This window comes from Capsella rubella, unplaced genomic scaffold (genome assembly GCF_000375325.1).
Source record: "Capsella rubella cultivar Monte Gargano unplaced genomic scaffold, Caprub1_0 scaffold_6, whole genome shotgun sequence".
Taxonomy (NCBI): domain Eukaryota; kingdom Viridiplantae; phylum Streptophyta; class Magnoliopsida; order Brassicales; family Brassicaceae; genus Capsella; species Capsella rubella.
In genome coordinates this window covers 11,710,156-11,727,070 of record NW_006238918.1, presented here as the reverse complement: position 1 = coordinate 11,727,070, position 16,915 = coordinate 11,710,156, and the positions used below count along the sequence as shown (strand labels likewise).

At 37.6% G+C, this 16,915-nt stretch overlaps 1 protein-coding gene across 1 annotated transcript; it reads right to left on the bottom strand.

Moving 5' to 3' along the window:
* Positions 1–384: 384 nt before the first annotated feature.
* LOC17884424 (probable transcription factor At4g00232) lies at positions 385–1,415 on the bottom strand. Its single transcript, XM_023780301.1, has 2 exons — positions 1,263–1,415; positions 385–741 (listed from the first exon to the last, which is right to left on the bottom strand). The coding sequence occupies exons 1-2, from the start codon at positions 1,413–1,415 to the stop codon at positions 385–387; spliced, it is 510 nt and encodes a 169-aa protein (XP_023636069.1).
* Between the last annotated feature and the right edge of the window lie 15,500 nt (positions 1,416–16,915).

The window sequence follows — 16,915 nt, the reverse complement described above, 5'->3', positions numbered from 1 at the left end:
GGTAAAGGTGGTACAGACCAGTTGACGTAGTTCAGCTCTAATGAGATCACAATGTCTTGTACACCTAAGTCGAACCTGTTTCTAAGTTGTTTAGACTTTGAACGAGTCATGGGACCTTTTGAGACGACTGGTACAGTGTGTGGTACAGGCTCTGGTACCTGATCTAAATCAGCGGGTTGGACATGATAATCAATGTCCGCACTATTCATGTCTTTTTGTATCAACCGACACGATGTGGGTGTGTCCACTTCTGATCAATTTGATTCTTCTTCTCTACAAGCACTGCATCCCGTTTGCTCATCAGAGAATCTTCATCAACACCACGACTTCCAACTTCTCGAACCAAAGACGCATCCTCAAACCATTTCTCTCCTTCACCACTCATCACGGCTTCTTGCTTCTCTTCTCAACCTTGGCAATCTCCTTACTCCTCTTTTGTTTCTCAACGGTAGAAGGACCCACATCATCATTTCCGCGAAGTAGTGTAACCAATTTAGAACTTGTTTGCTTGTAAGCTTTTGAGGAAGACAATACTTTAGCTTTGATCCTTCTTTGATCCATTAGTTTATTCTTAAAATTCCTCATCTTATCTACGAAGTCTTGGCTATCAGGCTTATATATTATATACTCCTTTATGAATCTGTAAGTTTTCTTGAAATCATCAAAAGGATTCTTCCCTAGTAGCTTTTTGTATTCTATCATACCTTGTAGCAAACGAATCTCATCTTCCTTATCCCACTCCTGAAAAACTGGATGAATTCGCAACAAGTAACCAAAACTCAGAACCACTGAGTTATATTCTTTATTAGAAATCTAACTAATAAGTTTACAGCTCTCTCAACTGGTTTTACACACAGCCTGAGCCAATTTAGCTGGTCACCTGAGATTCAAACCTTAAACAAGAATGTATCTAAAGAACAACTCTCTTTCTTACCCTTCTTGCTTTCCGAAACATCGTAACACTACTCTCTCAAAAGAATAAGCTTAGCAACACTTTTTCTATACTTGAACGGCTAACGATAGCAAGCATCACCACAACCCCTTTTTTATCCATAAGGTTGCTCGAACCTCTAAGTTAGTGTTTCGATCTTAGATACCACCAAATCTTTAAACAAATATCGTCTTTCTTAAGACAGACTCTTCTTTCCTTAGGCCCTCCACGTCATCAAGTATGTTAGCTTATTGTCCACATCAGTTTTGGCTTGTTCCAGCAAGTCCACGCATCTTTGTTGCACTTACAACTCCAACCTTTGAGAACACACCTTTTTCCCAACCTTCTTTGATTTCTTGGCATTCACGTCTCTGTTCGCTAACAACGTCCCTTCGTTCTTCCGCTTCTTCAAAGTAAGCTGAGCTGCAGTGGAACCACCACAAACCTCCTTCTTCTTGGACTTGTTCGTATTCACTTTTCCCATTCTCAAAAAATGTTTTTGTTTCTCTTATAGAGAGTGAAAGAGAGATTTCATAGATGCCTAATCCTACAACTCACTGGACGTATGTGGGTTTCTAGATTTTTGGATAAAAGAGGGGAAGAGAAAAAGGATTGAGAACAAAAAAGAGAAGAAACGACATAGACGCATTTTTTATTGGGCTCTTAATGGGACGTGATAGGGCAAGTACATAAATCATTCTAAGCCCAATCATAATAGTGTCGAAATTGGTAGAAATTCTCTAATTGTTTAATTTTTTAGACTTTCTTTGAACTGAAAATGTAGCAGTTGTGCCTTAACTAAGAAGAAGAACTTATCCTTTAAATTTTTCAGATTAACTAAACTTTTGTGCAAGAAACACATCAAAGTTGTATCAGATATCAAATAGCAAAGATTCAAATAAGCGAAAGATAAAACCAATAACATCTTAACATAGAAAAGTTAACAATCCAAAACAAAATCAAGTCCATAATATAAACCAGAAATGTAAAAATAGCATAATCCGATACAAAACAACCAGAAAAACCATAAACGGAAATCCAAAGTTCAAAAGACAAATGAAAAGAGAGAGAGAAAAATCATAGTAGTGCATCGAATGGGATGGTGATGCTTCAACAATCATAGAGATAAAATCATCCACATAGGCAGTCTTTTGATAGACAATTTTGTCGTCTTTGGCTTCCAAGTCACTCCACTGGTCCAAGATTATCTTCTTCTTCTCTTCTGAAAAATAAGACCAGTTTTTTTCACTCTATCTTTCTCCATGCCAAGAATAGTTACCACACAATACCAAATCGAGTTCCTAAACAACCGTCCTCCTTTTTCATGAATCATCACATCCTTCTCTTATTCAAGCTTCTGAATTGTCTTACTTCTTCTTGATTCCTAACCAGCACATGTTCCCGACAACCCCAAAATTACCTTAGCGAGTTCAAAAGCTTTAAGATATTGAGGTTCCGATGGTTTCTTAGCACTGTCCAGTTTCTTTAGATACGTACTTCTAACTGCTGCAATCTTTTATGTGCATTGTTTTAAACAAACCTGAAAACTGATAGACTCCTTGATGAAGTTGTAGATCTCTTCACGAACACTAGGGTTAAATTTTGTACCTGTTCCAATTTTGCAATGAATGATTCCTTGAAATAGAAGCAACTCATCTTCTTTGCTTCACATTTGAGTAGGAACAGACCTCTTTACACTCGGTTTCACTTTCTTTGCAGCACTCATGTCTTCTGACGAAGTCCCTTCACTCACATGCTTTTGTACCTTGCCGGAAACACATATCTCCTTCTCCTTAGCTAACTTGGCAGCTTTGAAAGGAGTTTGTTGTTCCTTCATTGGAATTTCTTCCTCGTCATCCGCGGAGTTGTCTTCATAATTTTTCTCATCTTCTTCCGCTTAAGAAACAGAAATCTCCTTCTCCTCGACTATTTCAGGTTTGGACGGAGTTTGTTCCTTTGTGGGCTCTCCTTCTTCAGAAAACGCTTCATCCTCCTCGGAGCTTGTCTCTCCATTGTCTCTTCTTCTTCCTTGGTGCTTATCTCTCCACTGTCCTTTTCTTCTTCCTCGGAGCTTATCTCCTAAGGTGGCTTCATAAACAGTTGTAGTGGATGGAGCAGATGTTTGTTCGTCTTACTCCTCGGAGGAGGAAGACTCGTAGGAGCCTGAAAAAGTTTCACATTGGTTTAGGTTTTTAGTTGCCATTGTTAGTAGTGAGTTTCAAGTGAGACGTTTCAGATTCCTTTTAAGTTACGAGTTAACAACAAATAGAGAGGATATTTATTTATATAAAAAATGCATGCATCGAAAAAGCTTTTTCTCTATTTTTAAGTTCTCTTCTTACTTTTTCTATATTTCTTTGAAAATACTAAAAGACATGTTATTATCAAACGATATATAATTATTGAGGGTTAATTATTATCATTGGTGTGAAATCTTAAAATTTAGAACAGAAAATGGTGGTTCCCCTAGTATCGGTATGGTTCTAAGTTCATGACCTGAGAGTGAATGAGTTGGAGCGTTAGTATAAGCATAGTGACTATATGGAGACCTTTGAGATTGATATTGGTTTAATCTCGCACTCGGATTTTGTTGACCGATGGGGTGAGGGTTGTGTTGGTAGTGGGCCAGACTTGAGTTGGCTGGTGGGCCACAACTGTGTTGGCCGTTGGGCCAGGGTTGTGTTGGCTGAAGGATCATAAATGGTTCATACCATCGTGATGGTTGCAGAAGTATGATGGTGTTCAATATCAAGACTGGTTGTGTTGATCGAATTGTAACGTTGTTAGGCGAATTGTTGTGATTGTGGTAAAGTGCGTGTTGCAGATAGACGATTATTGCAGATTTGAGGACGAATCTATATTAGAGGGGGAGAATTACAACGCCCCTGTCCCAATTTTTAGTTATTGTCGATCGCCACCAAGGGAGGGTGTCAGTTGACACCACTTATTTTGGCGGTTAATCGGTTTGATTTTAGTAATTGTTTGGTTTGTGCAATTAATTCTGGGTGTGGTGTTGAGTCCACAGATGTTCTTGTTTCTCTATGTGTATATGACTCCACATATCTTCTTGTTTCAAGGTGTGTGTGTGTGGTCATGGCTTATCTAAACATCAAGGTTGTGTGATTTGTGTTTATGCGATGCGTGGATTGATTTCTTTTTGTTTTGTTATGATTTATGGTGTTTGTATGGCCTTATGTGGTTGTTCCTTTGTTTTGTCATTGCGGGAAGTTATCTAGTGCTGAAATTAGGGTTGTTAAATGGATGAGATCGTCACTGGAGGTGTTATAGGGTGTGGGATGGGTGTCGATCGACACCTGTTGGTTGATCACGCTGCAGTTTCATGGTGATATCTTGTTGTACTGACCGACACGATGTGGGGGTGTAGACGGACGCCAGTTGTTGGCGTCGACCGACACAAGTTTTCTGTGAACTTATCTTGTGCTTTTAATTACATGTTTTGGCTATTTGTGGTATTATTAATGTTTTGTTGTAAATTGCTAGATCTTCTTCTCGATTTTTTCTGTAGTGCAGCAAAGACCGGTTCCCTTTCTGTGTGATAACAAAGCTGCCATTCATATTGCCAACCATCAAGTTTTAAAATCTTTTTATTTATCTCTATATTGAAATTATAAGCATTTTAAGGGTGAAACTGAATATTGTACATAACCAACCATATATAGGCTCTCTCTTGTTTAGATTGAAGATAATATTAGATCTATAAAAATATATATGATGAGATTTTGATTTTATAAACACATAAGATAGCCGTTCCTTTGGAATCTAAGAGTTAGGTTGTGTCGCTGTTTCTTCCAGCGATTCCAAATCATCAGATTTTTAGTCGCGGTGATTGTAATTAAAAAAGATGATGAAGAAATGAAGGAGATGCAAGAGTAAATATTAGATCACACTCGCTACGGCTGTGATAAAATCCCGAGCATGGGCTTCATAAATTAGGATAATGATGTTGATGATGATGATGCTCCACGGATAATTGAAACCACCTCCTTTAAAAACTTACTCTTTTGTGACACAGATTCAATTTCCTTGGCTCGCAAGACACTCCACTTCTGATCCATTTGATTCTTCTTCTCCACAGGCACTGCATCCCATTTGCTCATCAGAGAATCTTCATCAACGCCACGACTTCAAACTTCTCGAACCAAAGACGCATCCTCAAGCCATTTCTCTCCTTCACGAATCATCACTGCTTCTTGCTTCTCTTCTCAAGTTTTGCAATCTCCTTACTCTTCTTTTTTTTCTCAACGACAGGAGGATCCACATCATCATTTCCCCAAATCAGTGTCAATAATTTAAAACTTGTTTGGTTGTACGCTTTTGAGGAAGACGATACTTCAGCCTTCATCCTTCTTTAATCCATTAGTTTATTCTTAAAATTTGTCATCTTATCTATGAATTATTGGCTATAAGGCTTATATATTGTATACTCTCCCTTATGAATCTGTAAGTTTTCTTGAAATCATCAAAAGGATTCTTCTCTAGTAGCTTTTTGTATTCTATCATACCCATTAGCACACGGATCTCATCTACCTTATCCCACTCCTGAATTAGGGTTCTTTGATGGATGAGATCGTCATTGGAGGTGTTATAGGGTGTGGGGTGGGTGTCGATCGACACCAGTCGGTTGATCGCGGTGCAGTTTCATAATGATGTCCTGTTGTATCGACCGACACGATGTGGGGGTGTCGACGGACGCCAGCTGTTGGCGTCGACCGACACAAGTTTTCTGTGGCTTAATTGTGTTTTTAATTACATGTTTTGGCTGTTTGTGGTATTATTGATGTTTTTGTTGTAAATGGCTAGATCCTGTTCTCGATTTTTTCTGTAGTGCAGCCAAGGCCGGTTCCATTTCAGTGTGATAACAAAGCTGCCATTCATATTGCCAACCATCCAGTTTTAAAATCTTTTTATTTATCTATATATTGAAATTATAAGCATTTTTAAGAATGAAACTGTACATTGTACATAACGAAGCATCTACAATGTCTCTCTTGTTTAGATTGAAGATATTAACAAATCTATAAAAAATATATGATGAGATTTTGATTTTATGAACACATAAGACAGCCGCTCCTCTGAATCTAAGAGTTATGTTGTGTCGTTTTTTCTTCCAGTGATTCCAAATCATTAGATTTTTAGCCGCGGTTATTGTAATTAGGAAAGATGATGAAGAAATGAAAGAGATGCAAGAGTAAATATTAGATCATAGTTGTTGCGGCTGTGACAAACTCGCGAACAGGGGCTTCATAAATTAGGATGATGATGTTGATGATGATGATTCTCCACGGATAATAGAAACCACCTCCTTCAAAAACTTACTCTATTGTGACACAAATCAATTTCCTTGGCTCGCAAGACACTCCACTTCTGATCAATTTGAGTCTCTTTCTCCACTTGCACTGCATCCCATTTGCTCATCAGAGAATCTTCATCAACACCACGACTTCCAACTTCTCGAACCAAAGACGCATCCTTAAACCATTTCCCTCCCTCACGAATCATCACTGCTTCTTGTTTCTCTTCTCAACCTTGGCAATCTCCTTACTCATCTTTTGTTTCTCAACGACAGGAGGATCCATATCATCATTTCCGCAAAGCAGTGGAACCAGTTTAGAACTTGTTTGGTTGTAAGCTTTTGAGGAAGACGGTACTTCAGCTTTCATCCTTCTTTGATCCATTAGTTTATTCTTAAAATTCCTCATCTTATCTACGAAGTCTTGGCTATCAGGCTTATATATTGTATATGATGTCATGTATTTTTCATGGTTTTTAAGCTGTATATTTAGGATAGTTTCATGCATATTCCATCATATTAGTATGTTTAGGTTGCATTATGCATATGTTGAGTCTCTCTAGGTACTTGGAAAGCATTAGACGAACTTTGAGCTTTTGGAGGCTAAATGGAGCTTAAATGGAGCATTCCTAACAAGGTGGATGATGGAGAAACCAAAACATGGAGCAAATGAGGCAATGGAGCTTGAAGGAAATGGAAGAGAAACCAAAGAAGTAAAAGGAGAAAGAAAAGAAGACGCATCGAGCATTCACATCGACATATCCTCCCTGATGCGAGTAGCCCGGAGAAAACCAAATTATTTGCAGATACATCACCCTGCTGCATCGACGTTGTCAACCTGATGCGAGATGATTTTTCCCAAAGATCCAATTTTCAAAATCGGGTTCACCCGGTTTAATGTGGGTTGACCCGGTTTACTGTCGGTTGACCCGATTTACTTGCAAAATCTCTATAAAAACCCATAAACCTAATTATTGGGGATCTATGCTTTGTTCTAGGGTTTTAAGAAAGATTAAGGTTTCCTTTTAGATTTTGTATTTGAATATTTAAGTTTTAGTATAAGAAATTCTTTCGTTTCTTAATCTACAATCCCTAATCATGATTTCACAAAGATCAAACACATTGCTTTGTGCTTTCATTGCCATGAGTGAGTAGTCATTTTGAATCTTTGGGCTGGGTAGATTAGGAGGATTTTGGAGTTAGTTATGGAGCTTAGGATTAGATTGTTTAAGATTCTTGCTTATTGGTTGCTAATAAGGCTAAATCAACCTTGATTATGTTGATTTAGAGCTTAGGAATTTCACGCCCGGAAGGTGTTCGATGAAATTCCCGAACCAAAACTTTTAAATGCTTTACATTCCTTGCCATTGGAAAATGTTGATTAACTAGCTATTAATGCTTGTTGATCATTTAATTGCCTTTGGAAGAAGTTGATGATTATTTGATTAATAAAGTGATTATTGTCATGGAAATGGATTAGTCTAGTTAAGTATATATGGCCTTTGGATAAATGTTTGTTTGAAGTTGTTAGCACCATAATCCGCTTCATTATCGCTCCTAGTCAATTGCCTTCACCCGAGGTTTCGTGTTTAATTTTTGCTTAGTCATTTGCCCTTTTCCCGCTTGGTTTCAATTTCGAATCTTGTTAGTCTTTTTGCATCTTCATTTATTAGCTTTGTTCTATCTTTTCAATCTTGTTCAGCATCTTTAGTAGTTATTTAATTCCAAAACCTCTTTGATTAGCTTAGATGATGTGAACTAGTGCATTCGTGGTGTGTTAATCAATGCAATTTGGATCGATAATTATTTGAACCGAAAAAAAATCATACATCAGTATACTCCCTTATGAATCTGTAAGTTTTCTTGAAATCATCAAAAGGATTCTTCCCTAGTAGCTTTTTGTATTCTATCATACCTTGTAGCACACAAATCTCATCTTCCTTAAACAAGAATGTATCTAAAGAACAACTCTCTTTCTTACCCTTCTTGCTTTCCGAAACATCGTAACACTACTCTCTCAAAAGAATAAGCTTAGCATCACAACAACCCCTTTTATATTCAAAAGGTTGCTCGATCTTTCAAGTTAGTGTTTCGATCTTAGATAGCACCAAATCTTCAAACGAATATCTTCTTTCATAAGACAGACTCTTCTTTATTTAGGCCCTCCACATCATCAAGTATGTTAGCATATTATCCACGTCAGTTTTGGCTTGTTCCAGCAAGTCCACATATCTTTGTTACACTTACAACTCCAACCTTTGAGAACACACCTTTTCCCAACCTTCTTTGATATCTTGGCATTCACGTCTCTGTTCGCTAACAACGTCCCTTCGCTCTTCTTCTTCTTCAAAGTAAGCTGAGCTGCAGTGGAACCACCACAAACCTCGTTCTTCTTGGACTTGCTCGATCGTCTAAGTTAGTGTTTCGATCTTACATAACACCAAATCTTGAAACGAATATCTTCTTTCAAAAGATAGACTCTTCTTTATTTAGGTCCTCCACATCATCAAGTATGTTAGCATATTGTCCACGTCAGTTTTGGCTTGTTCCAGCAAGTCCACGCATCTTTGTTGTACTTACAACTCCAACCTTTGAGAACACACCTTTTCCCAACCTTCTTTGATATCTTGGCATTCACGTCTCTGTTTGCTAACAACGTCCCTTCGTTCTTCTGCCTCTTCAAAGTAAGCTGAGCTGCAGTGGAACCACCACAAACCTCCTTCTTCTCTGACTTGGACGAACTTCTAAGTTAGTGTTTCAATCTTAGATAGCCTCAAATGTTCAAACAAATATCTTCTTTCATAAGACAGACTCTTCTTTATTTAGGCCCTTCACATCATCAAATATATTAGCATATTGTCCACGTCAGTTTTGGCTTGTTCCCGCAAGTCCACGCATCTTTGGTGCACTTACAACTCCAACCTTTGAGAACACACCTTTTTCCCAACCTTCTTTGATTTCTTGGCATTCACGTCTCTGTTCGCTAACAACGTCCCTCGTTCTTATGCTTCTTGAAAGTAAGCTGAGCTGAAGTGGAACCACCACAAACCTTTTTCTTCTTGGACTTGTTCGTATTCACTTTTCCCATTCTCAAAAAACGTTTTTGTTTCTCTTAGAGAGAGTGAAAGAGAGATTTGGTAGATGGTTAATTCTACAATTTACTGGATGTATGTGGGTTTCTAGTTTTTTGGGTAAAAGAGGGGAATAGAAAAAGGATTGAGAACAAAAAGGAGAAGAAATGTCATTGACGCATATTTTATTGGGCTCTTAATGGGCCGTGATAGGTCAAGTTCATATATCATTCTAAGCCCAATCATATTAGTGTAGTAATTGGTAGAAATTCTTTTTATTTTTTATACTTTCTTTGAACTGAAAATGTAGCAGTTGTGCCTTTAACTAAGAAGAAGAACTAATCCTTTAAATTTTTCAGATTAACTAAACTTTTGTGCAAGAAACACATCAAAGTTGTATCAAATATCAAATAACAGAGATTCAAATAAGCAAAAGATAAAACCAATAACATCTTAACATAGAAAATTTAACGATCCAAAACAAAGTCACGTCCACAACATACCAGAAACGTAAAAATAGCATAATCTGAAACAAAACAACCAGAAAAACCATAAACGGAAATCCAAAGTTCAAAAGACAAATGAAAAGAGAGAGAGAAAAATCATAGTAGTGCATCGAATGGGATGGTGATGCTTCAACAATCATAGAGTTCAAATCATCCACATAAGCAGTCTTTTAATAGACAATTTCGTCATCTTTGGCTTCCAAGTCACTCCACCGGTCCAAGATTATCTTCTTCTTCTCTTCTGAAACACAAGACCAGTGTTTTTCATTCTATCTTTCTCCATGCAAAGATTAGTTACCACAAGACACAAAACGAGTTCCTAAAAAACCGTAGTCCTTTTTCATGAATCATCACACCCTTCTCTTCTTCAAGCTTCTGAATTCTCTCACTTCTTCTTGATTCCTAACCAGCACATGTTCCCGATAACTCCCAAAATTCCTCAGCGAGTTCAAAAGATTTAAGATATTGAGGTTCCAATGGTTTCTTACCACTATCCAGTTTCTTTAGATACATACTTCTAACTGCTGCAATCATTTATGTGCATTGTTTTAAACTAACCTAAAAACTGATAGACTCCTTGATGGAGTTGTAGATCTATATTAGAGGGGGAGAATTTCAACGCCCCTGTCCTAATTTTTAGTTATTGTCGATCGCCACCAAGGGAGGGTGTCAGTCGACACAACTAATTTTGGCGGTTAATCGGTTTGATTTTAGTAATAGTTTGGTTTGTGAAATTAATTCTGGGTGTGGTGTTGAGTCCACAGATCTTCTTGTTTCTCTGTGTGTATATAAATCCACATATCTTCTTGTTTCAAGGTGTGTGTGTGTGTTCATGGCTTATCTGAACATTAAGGTTGTGTGATTTGTGTTTATGTGATGCGTGGATTGATTTCTTTTTGTTTTGTTATGATTTATGGTGTTTGTATGGCCTTGTGTGGTTGTTGCTTGGTTTTGTCATCGCAGGAAGTTATGTAGTGCTGAAATTAGGGTTCTTTGATGGATGAGATCGTCATTGGAGGTGTTATAGGGTGCGGGGTGGGTGTCGATCGACACTAGTCGGTTGATCGCGCTGCAAATTCATGTTATGTCTTGTTGTATTGACCGACACGATGTGGGTGTGTCAACGTACGCCAGTTTTTGGCTTCGACCGACACAAGTTTAAATTCACGAACACTAGGGTAAAATTTTGTACATGTTCCAGTTTTGCAATGAATGATTCCTTGCAGTAGAAGCAACTCATCTTCTTTGCTCCACATTTGAGCACGAACAGATCTCTTTACGCTCGGTTTCACTTTCTTTGTAGCACTCATGTCTTCTGACGAAGTCCCTTCACTCACACGCTTTTGTACCTTGCCAAAAACACAGATCTCTTTCTCCTTAGCTAACTCGGAAGCTTTGGAAGGAGTTTGTTGTTCCTTCATTGAAACTTCTTCCTCGTCATCCTCGGAGCTGTCTTCATCACTTTTCTCGTCTTCTTCCTCTTACGAAAAGAAATCTCCTTCTCCTTTGCTATTTTGGGTTTGGACGGAGTTTGTTCCTTTGTGGGCTCTTCGTCTTCAGAAGACGCTTCATCCTCCTCGGAGCTTGTCTCTCCACTGTCCTCTCCTTCTTTCTCGGAGCTTATCTCTCCACTGTCCTCTTCTTCTTCTTCTTCTTCTTATTGAGAAGAAGGTTACACCTTCAAGCCCAAGGTGGCTTCATAAACAGTTGTAGTGGGTGAAGCAGATGTTTTTTCGTCTTACTCCTCGGAGGAAGAAGACTCGTGGGAGCCTAAAGAAGTTTCACTTTGGTTTAGGTTTTTAGTCGCCATTGTTAGATGTGAGTTTTAAGTGAGACGTTTCAAATTTCTTTTAAGTTACGAGTTAACAACAAATAGAGAGGATATTTATATATATATAAAAAAGCATGCATTGAAAATGCTTTTTCTCTTTTTTTAAGTTCTCTTCTAAATTTTTCTTTATTTCTTTGGGAATACTAAAAGACTGTTATTATTAAACGATATATAGTTATTGAGGGTTAATTATTATCATTGGTGTTAATTATTATCATTGGTGTGAGATCTAGAACACAAAACTTTGGTCTCTCCACAAACTGGGGTCTCACAGTACTAAGCATATTAACTCGATTGTCATCATATTCAAGATTCGATAATAGCTGGCCTCATCATACCAATGTATGTGCATTAAGAAGATCATGTTGCAAACATTTTCACCAAGGCCTTGGGAGGTCCTCAGTTTTTTTATTTATTTTCCTAGTTGGGTAGTTTCTCCTTCAAATTGAGGGAAGTATTGTGATATATAGATATATGGCAAAGCTTATATTATAAAACATAATAGAATATGTATATATTGATGTAAATCATTAAGATCATTACACAAGTTTATATTGCTCGTACTCTATGTTATGTATTGTAAACCACTTTCATTTATATGATATTTACTCACTTAGGAAAAAATAAGAAAAATAAAGAGAATGTGTTTTCTTATATTCATAAGTGTTGTACATAGTGTACTTATACAAAGTAAGGAGTGGACACTCTAGATTATTCTAGTTACACAAGGTTCCTAAACTATACAAATCAAATATTATGACTTAAATGGGAATCATATTGTCATATCTCTTACACGCCTTTTCAAGATGGAGGGGCACTAACGACCCCAATCTTGTCTTTGAGTAGAATGAACCGTTCACGTGAAAAAGGCTTAGTCAAGGCATCATCTAATTTATCTTGAGTGTTTACATGAGCGACACATAATTCTCCTTGAGTTACTAGGTCTCAGACAAAATGGTATTCAATAACAATGTGCTTCATCCGGGAGTGAAACACCGGATTCGCACATAGAAATGTAACTTCGATGAACAACCGGTGGAACTAGGAGCGAGATCCCGAATACAATCAAAATCTTACATATCCAACTTAGTTTGTATATAACATTCGCAATTCCATGTATTCAGCTTCATTAGAGGATCTTGCTACGCCCTTTTGTTTCTTAGATGTCAACAAGATTGGATGTTTGCCATGGTAGACGATATACGAGTTGGTTGAAAAATAGTCATCTGAGTCTCTAGTCCAGTAAGTATCCGACAAAGCATGAAGTGTTAACTTGTTCTTTGCTAAACAATACCATGTGTTGGTCTATCAGCAAGGTATCGTTAAACCCGTTTGGCAGATTGCAAAATGTTCTTCCATTACACAATGCATGAACTGAGACAATGGAATAACAGCATATACTATATCCAAGCGTGTGAAAGCTAGACACTGTAGCCGTCTGACCAATTTACTATACTCCAACTAGGCAAATAAAGGCTTACCAGCATTGAGAGCTAATTTAATGGAAGAAGCCATTGGTCTTACCTTGGGTTTTTTGTTTGCCATGCCATATAGGTCTAGAATGTTGAGTATGCAATTGTCCCAAGAGAGATAGAAACTGATTGATGTTCGTCGAGCTTCAATGGCCAAAAAGTAATTTAGATCATCAACATGCTTAACAAAGAACTGTTCACCCCAGAGATTGAGTGTACGCTGACTTCCTGGTTTGGTGGGCTAGGTTTTGCCCATGATGAGGATATCGTCAACATACACTAGATAGACAAATGTAGCTCCAACTTTGATTACAAACATAGACGTTTAAGATAATGAAATATGAAAAACAATGCTGAGCAGAAAATTCAATACCACGCTCGACGTTTGCAAAGAATGCACACATAAGAAGGATTATCAGTGTCAATTAAACCTAGAGGATGTTCCATGTAGACTTCCTCATTCAATGTTGCAAGGAGAAAAGGGACAGTTAAGCTATCGAATTGACCATGAATTAGTAACCGCATTATCGAGAAAAATTCTAATGGTGGTAGACTTGATCACCGACTGAGGGTGTAGTCTTGGCCATATTGTTGATTGTAGCGGTTCGCCACAAGCCTCGCTTTGCACTTGTTGTGAGAACCATTAAAAAGAAACTTCTTCTTAAAAACCCACTTACATTCGACAGCGTTGAAATGAGACTCTCGGGGAACAAGATCAAATGTTCAATTGCGAGAGAGAGCATCAATTTCCATGAAAATGGCACCATTTGAGAGCTTGATTCACCTTTCGCGTTTCAGCCGGAATGCTGCATAAGAGAGAAGTCGGGTCATTGTATTTTGGATTTTGCTTAAGAATATGATTTTTCGTGCGTGTGATCATTAAGTAAGTGTTTTCAAAGAAGGTGGTGGAGGAGTAGGTGACGGAGACGTTTGTCGCGTCAAAGAAGCATAGGACATTTCAACTAGAGAAGTCCTTCCACTAGTTGAACCTTGATTCTTCCCTAATAGCTTTTTGTATTCTATCATACCTTGTAGTACACGAATCTCATCTTCCTTATCCCACTCCTCCAAAACTAGATGAACTCACAACAAGTAACCAAAACTCAGAACCACTGAGTTATATTCTTTATTAGAAATCTGATTAAGAAGTTTACAACTCTCTCAGTTGGTTTTACACACAGCCTGAACCGATTTAGCTGGTCACCTGAGAATCAAACCTTAAACAAGAACGGATCTGAAGAACAACTCTCTTTCTTATCCTTCTTGCTTTCCGAAACAGCGTAACACTACTCTCTCAAAAGAATAATCATAGCATCACAACAATCCCTTTTATATTCAAAACGTTGCTCGATCTTTCAAGTTAGTGTTTCGATCTTAGATAGCACCAAAACTTCAAACGAATATCTTCTTTCATAAGACATACTCTTCTTTATTTAGGCCCTCCACGTCATCAAGTATGTTAGCATATTATCCACGTCAGTTTTGGCTTCTTCCAGCAAGTCCACGTATCTTTGTTGAACTTACAACTCAAACCTTTGAGAACACACCTCTTCCCAACCTTCTTTGATATCTTGGCATTCACGTGTATGTTCCCTAACAATGTCCCTTCGTTCTTCTACTTCTTCAAAGTAAGTTGAGCTGCAGTGGAACCACCACAAACCTCCTTCTTCTTGGACTTGCTCGATCGTCTAAGTTAGTGTTTCGATCTTAGATAACACCAAATCTTCAAACGAATATCTTCTTTCATACGATAGACTCTTCTTTATTTAGATCTTTCCACATCATCAAGTATGTTAGCATATTGTCCACGTCAGTTTTGGCTTGTTCCAGCAAGTCCACGCATCTTTGTTACACTTACAACTCCGAACTTTGAGAACTCACATTTTCCCAACCTTCTTTGATATCTTGGCATTCACGTCTTTGTTCGCTAACAACGTCCCTTCGTTCTTCTGCCTCTTCAAAGTAAGCTGAGCTGCAGTGGACCCACCACAAACCTCCTTCTTCTTGGACATGGAAGAACTTCTAAGTTAGTGTTTCGATCTTAGATAGCCCCAAATCTTCAAACAAATATCTTCTTTCATAAGACAGACTCTTCTTTATTTAGGCCCTTCACATCATCAAATATGTTAGCATATTGTTCACGTCTGTTTTGGCTTGTTCTAGCAAGTCCACGCATCTTTGTTGCACTTACAACTCCAACCTTTGAGAACTCACCTTTTCGCAACCTTCTTTGATATCTTGGCATTCACGTCTCTATTCGCTAACAACGTCCCTACGTTCTTCTGCTTCTTGAAAGTAAGATGAGCTGCAGTGGAACCACCACAAACCTCTTTCTTCTTGGACTTGTTCGTATTCTCTTTTCCCATTCTCAAAAAACGTTTTTGTTTCTCTTAGAGAGAGTGAAAGAGAGATTTGGTAGATGCTTAATTCTACAAGTCACTAGACAGATGTGGGTTTCTAGATTTTTGGGTAAAGGAGGGGAAGAGAAAAAGGATTGAGAACAAAAAAGAGAAGAAACGACATAGACGCATATTTTATTGGGCTCTTAATGGGCCGTGATAGGTCAAGTTCATATATCATTCTAAGCCCAATCATATTAGTGTCGTAATTGGTAGAAATTCTCTAATTTTTTTATTTTTTATACTTTCTTTGAACTGAAAATGTAGCAGTTGTGCCTTTAACTAAGAAGAAGAACTAATCCTTTAAATTTTTCAGATTAACTAAACTTTTGTGCAAGAAACACATCAAATTTGTATCAAATATCAAATAGCAGAGATTCAAATAAGCAAAAGATAAAACCAATAACATCTTAACATAGAAAAGTTAACAATCCAAAACAAAGTCACGTCCACAACATACCAGAAACGTAAAAGTAGTATAATCTGAAACAAAACAACCAGAAAAACCATAAATGGAAATATAAAGTTCAAAAGACAAATGAAAAGAGAGAGAGAAAAATCATAGTAGTGCATTGAATGGGATGGTGATGCTTCAACGATCATAGAGTTCAAATCATCCACATAAGCAGTCTTTTAATAGACAATTTCTTCGTCTTTGGCTTCCAAGTCACTCCACCGGTCCAAGAATACAATAAATGTGATTGATTACAAGTGCTAGAGATGGATGAAGAGTGTTTAGAAATGTTTAGAAAAACTTGTTAAAATTGGGTCACAAATGGGCTAAGAACTCAGAAACATTGCGGTGAACCACTAAATAACTTATCTAGTGTTGTTTGGGTTTAGAATATGTTTGAATACAATGAATTTGATTGATTACAAGTGCTAGAGATGCATGAAGAGTGTTTAGAAGTGTGTAGAAAGAGTTGTTGAAATTGGGTCCCAAATGGGCTAAGAACTCGGAAACATTGCGTTCAACCACTAAATGACTTATTTAATAATGTTTAGGGTTAGAATATGTTAGAATCCAATCAATTTGATTGATTACAAGTGTTAGAGATGCATGAAGAGTGTTTAGAAGTGTGGAGAAAGCGTTGTTGAAATTGGGTCCCAAATGGGCTAAGAACTCGGAAACATTGCTTTGAAAAACTAAATGACTTATCTAGTGTTATTTTGGGTTAGAATATGTTAGACTACAATAACTTTGATTGATTACTAGTGCTAGAGATGCATGAAGAGTGTTTAGAAATGTGTAGAAAAACTTGTTGAAATTGGGTCCCAAATGGGTTAACTGACTCACTGGCCGATTATTGTGGCAAGTAACGTAGCCGGCTTATCTAGTTTTGTTTGGGTTTAGAATATGGTAGAATACAATAAATTTGATTGATTACAAGTGC

Bases quoted from the DNA above. Each gene is read 5' to 3' on its own strand.
- LOC17884424 (XM_023780301.1), bottom strand. From the start codon at position 1,415: ATGGGAAAAGTGAATACGAACAAGTCCAAGAAGAAGGAGGTTTGTGGT. The intron at 742-1,262 runs GTGTGTTCTCAA...CCAGTTTTTCAG, and splicing joins CAAAGAAGGTTGGGAAAAAG to GAGTGGGATAAGGAAGATGA.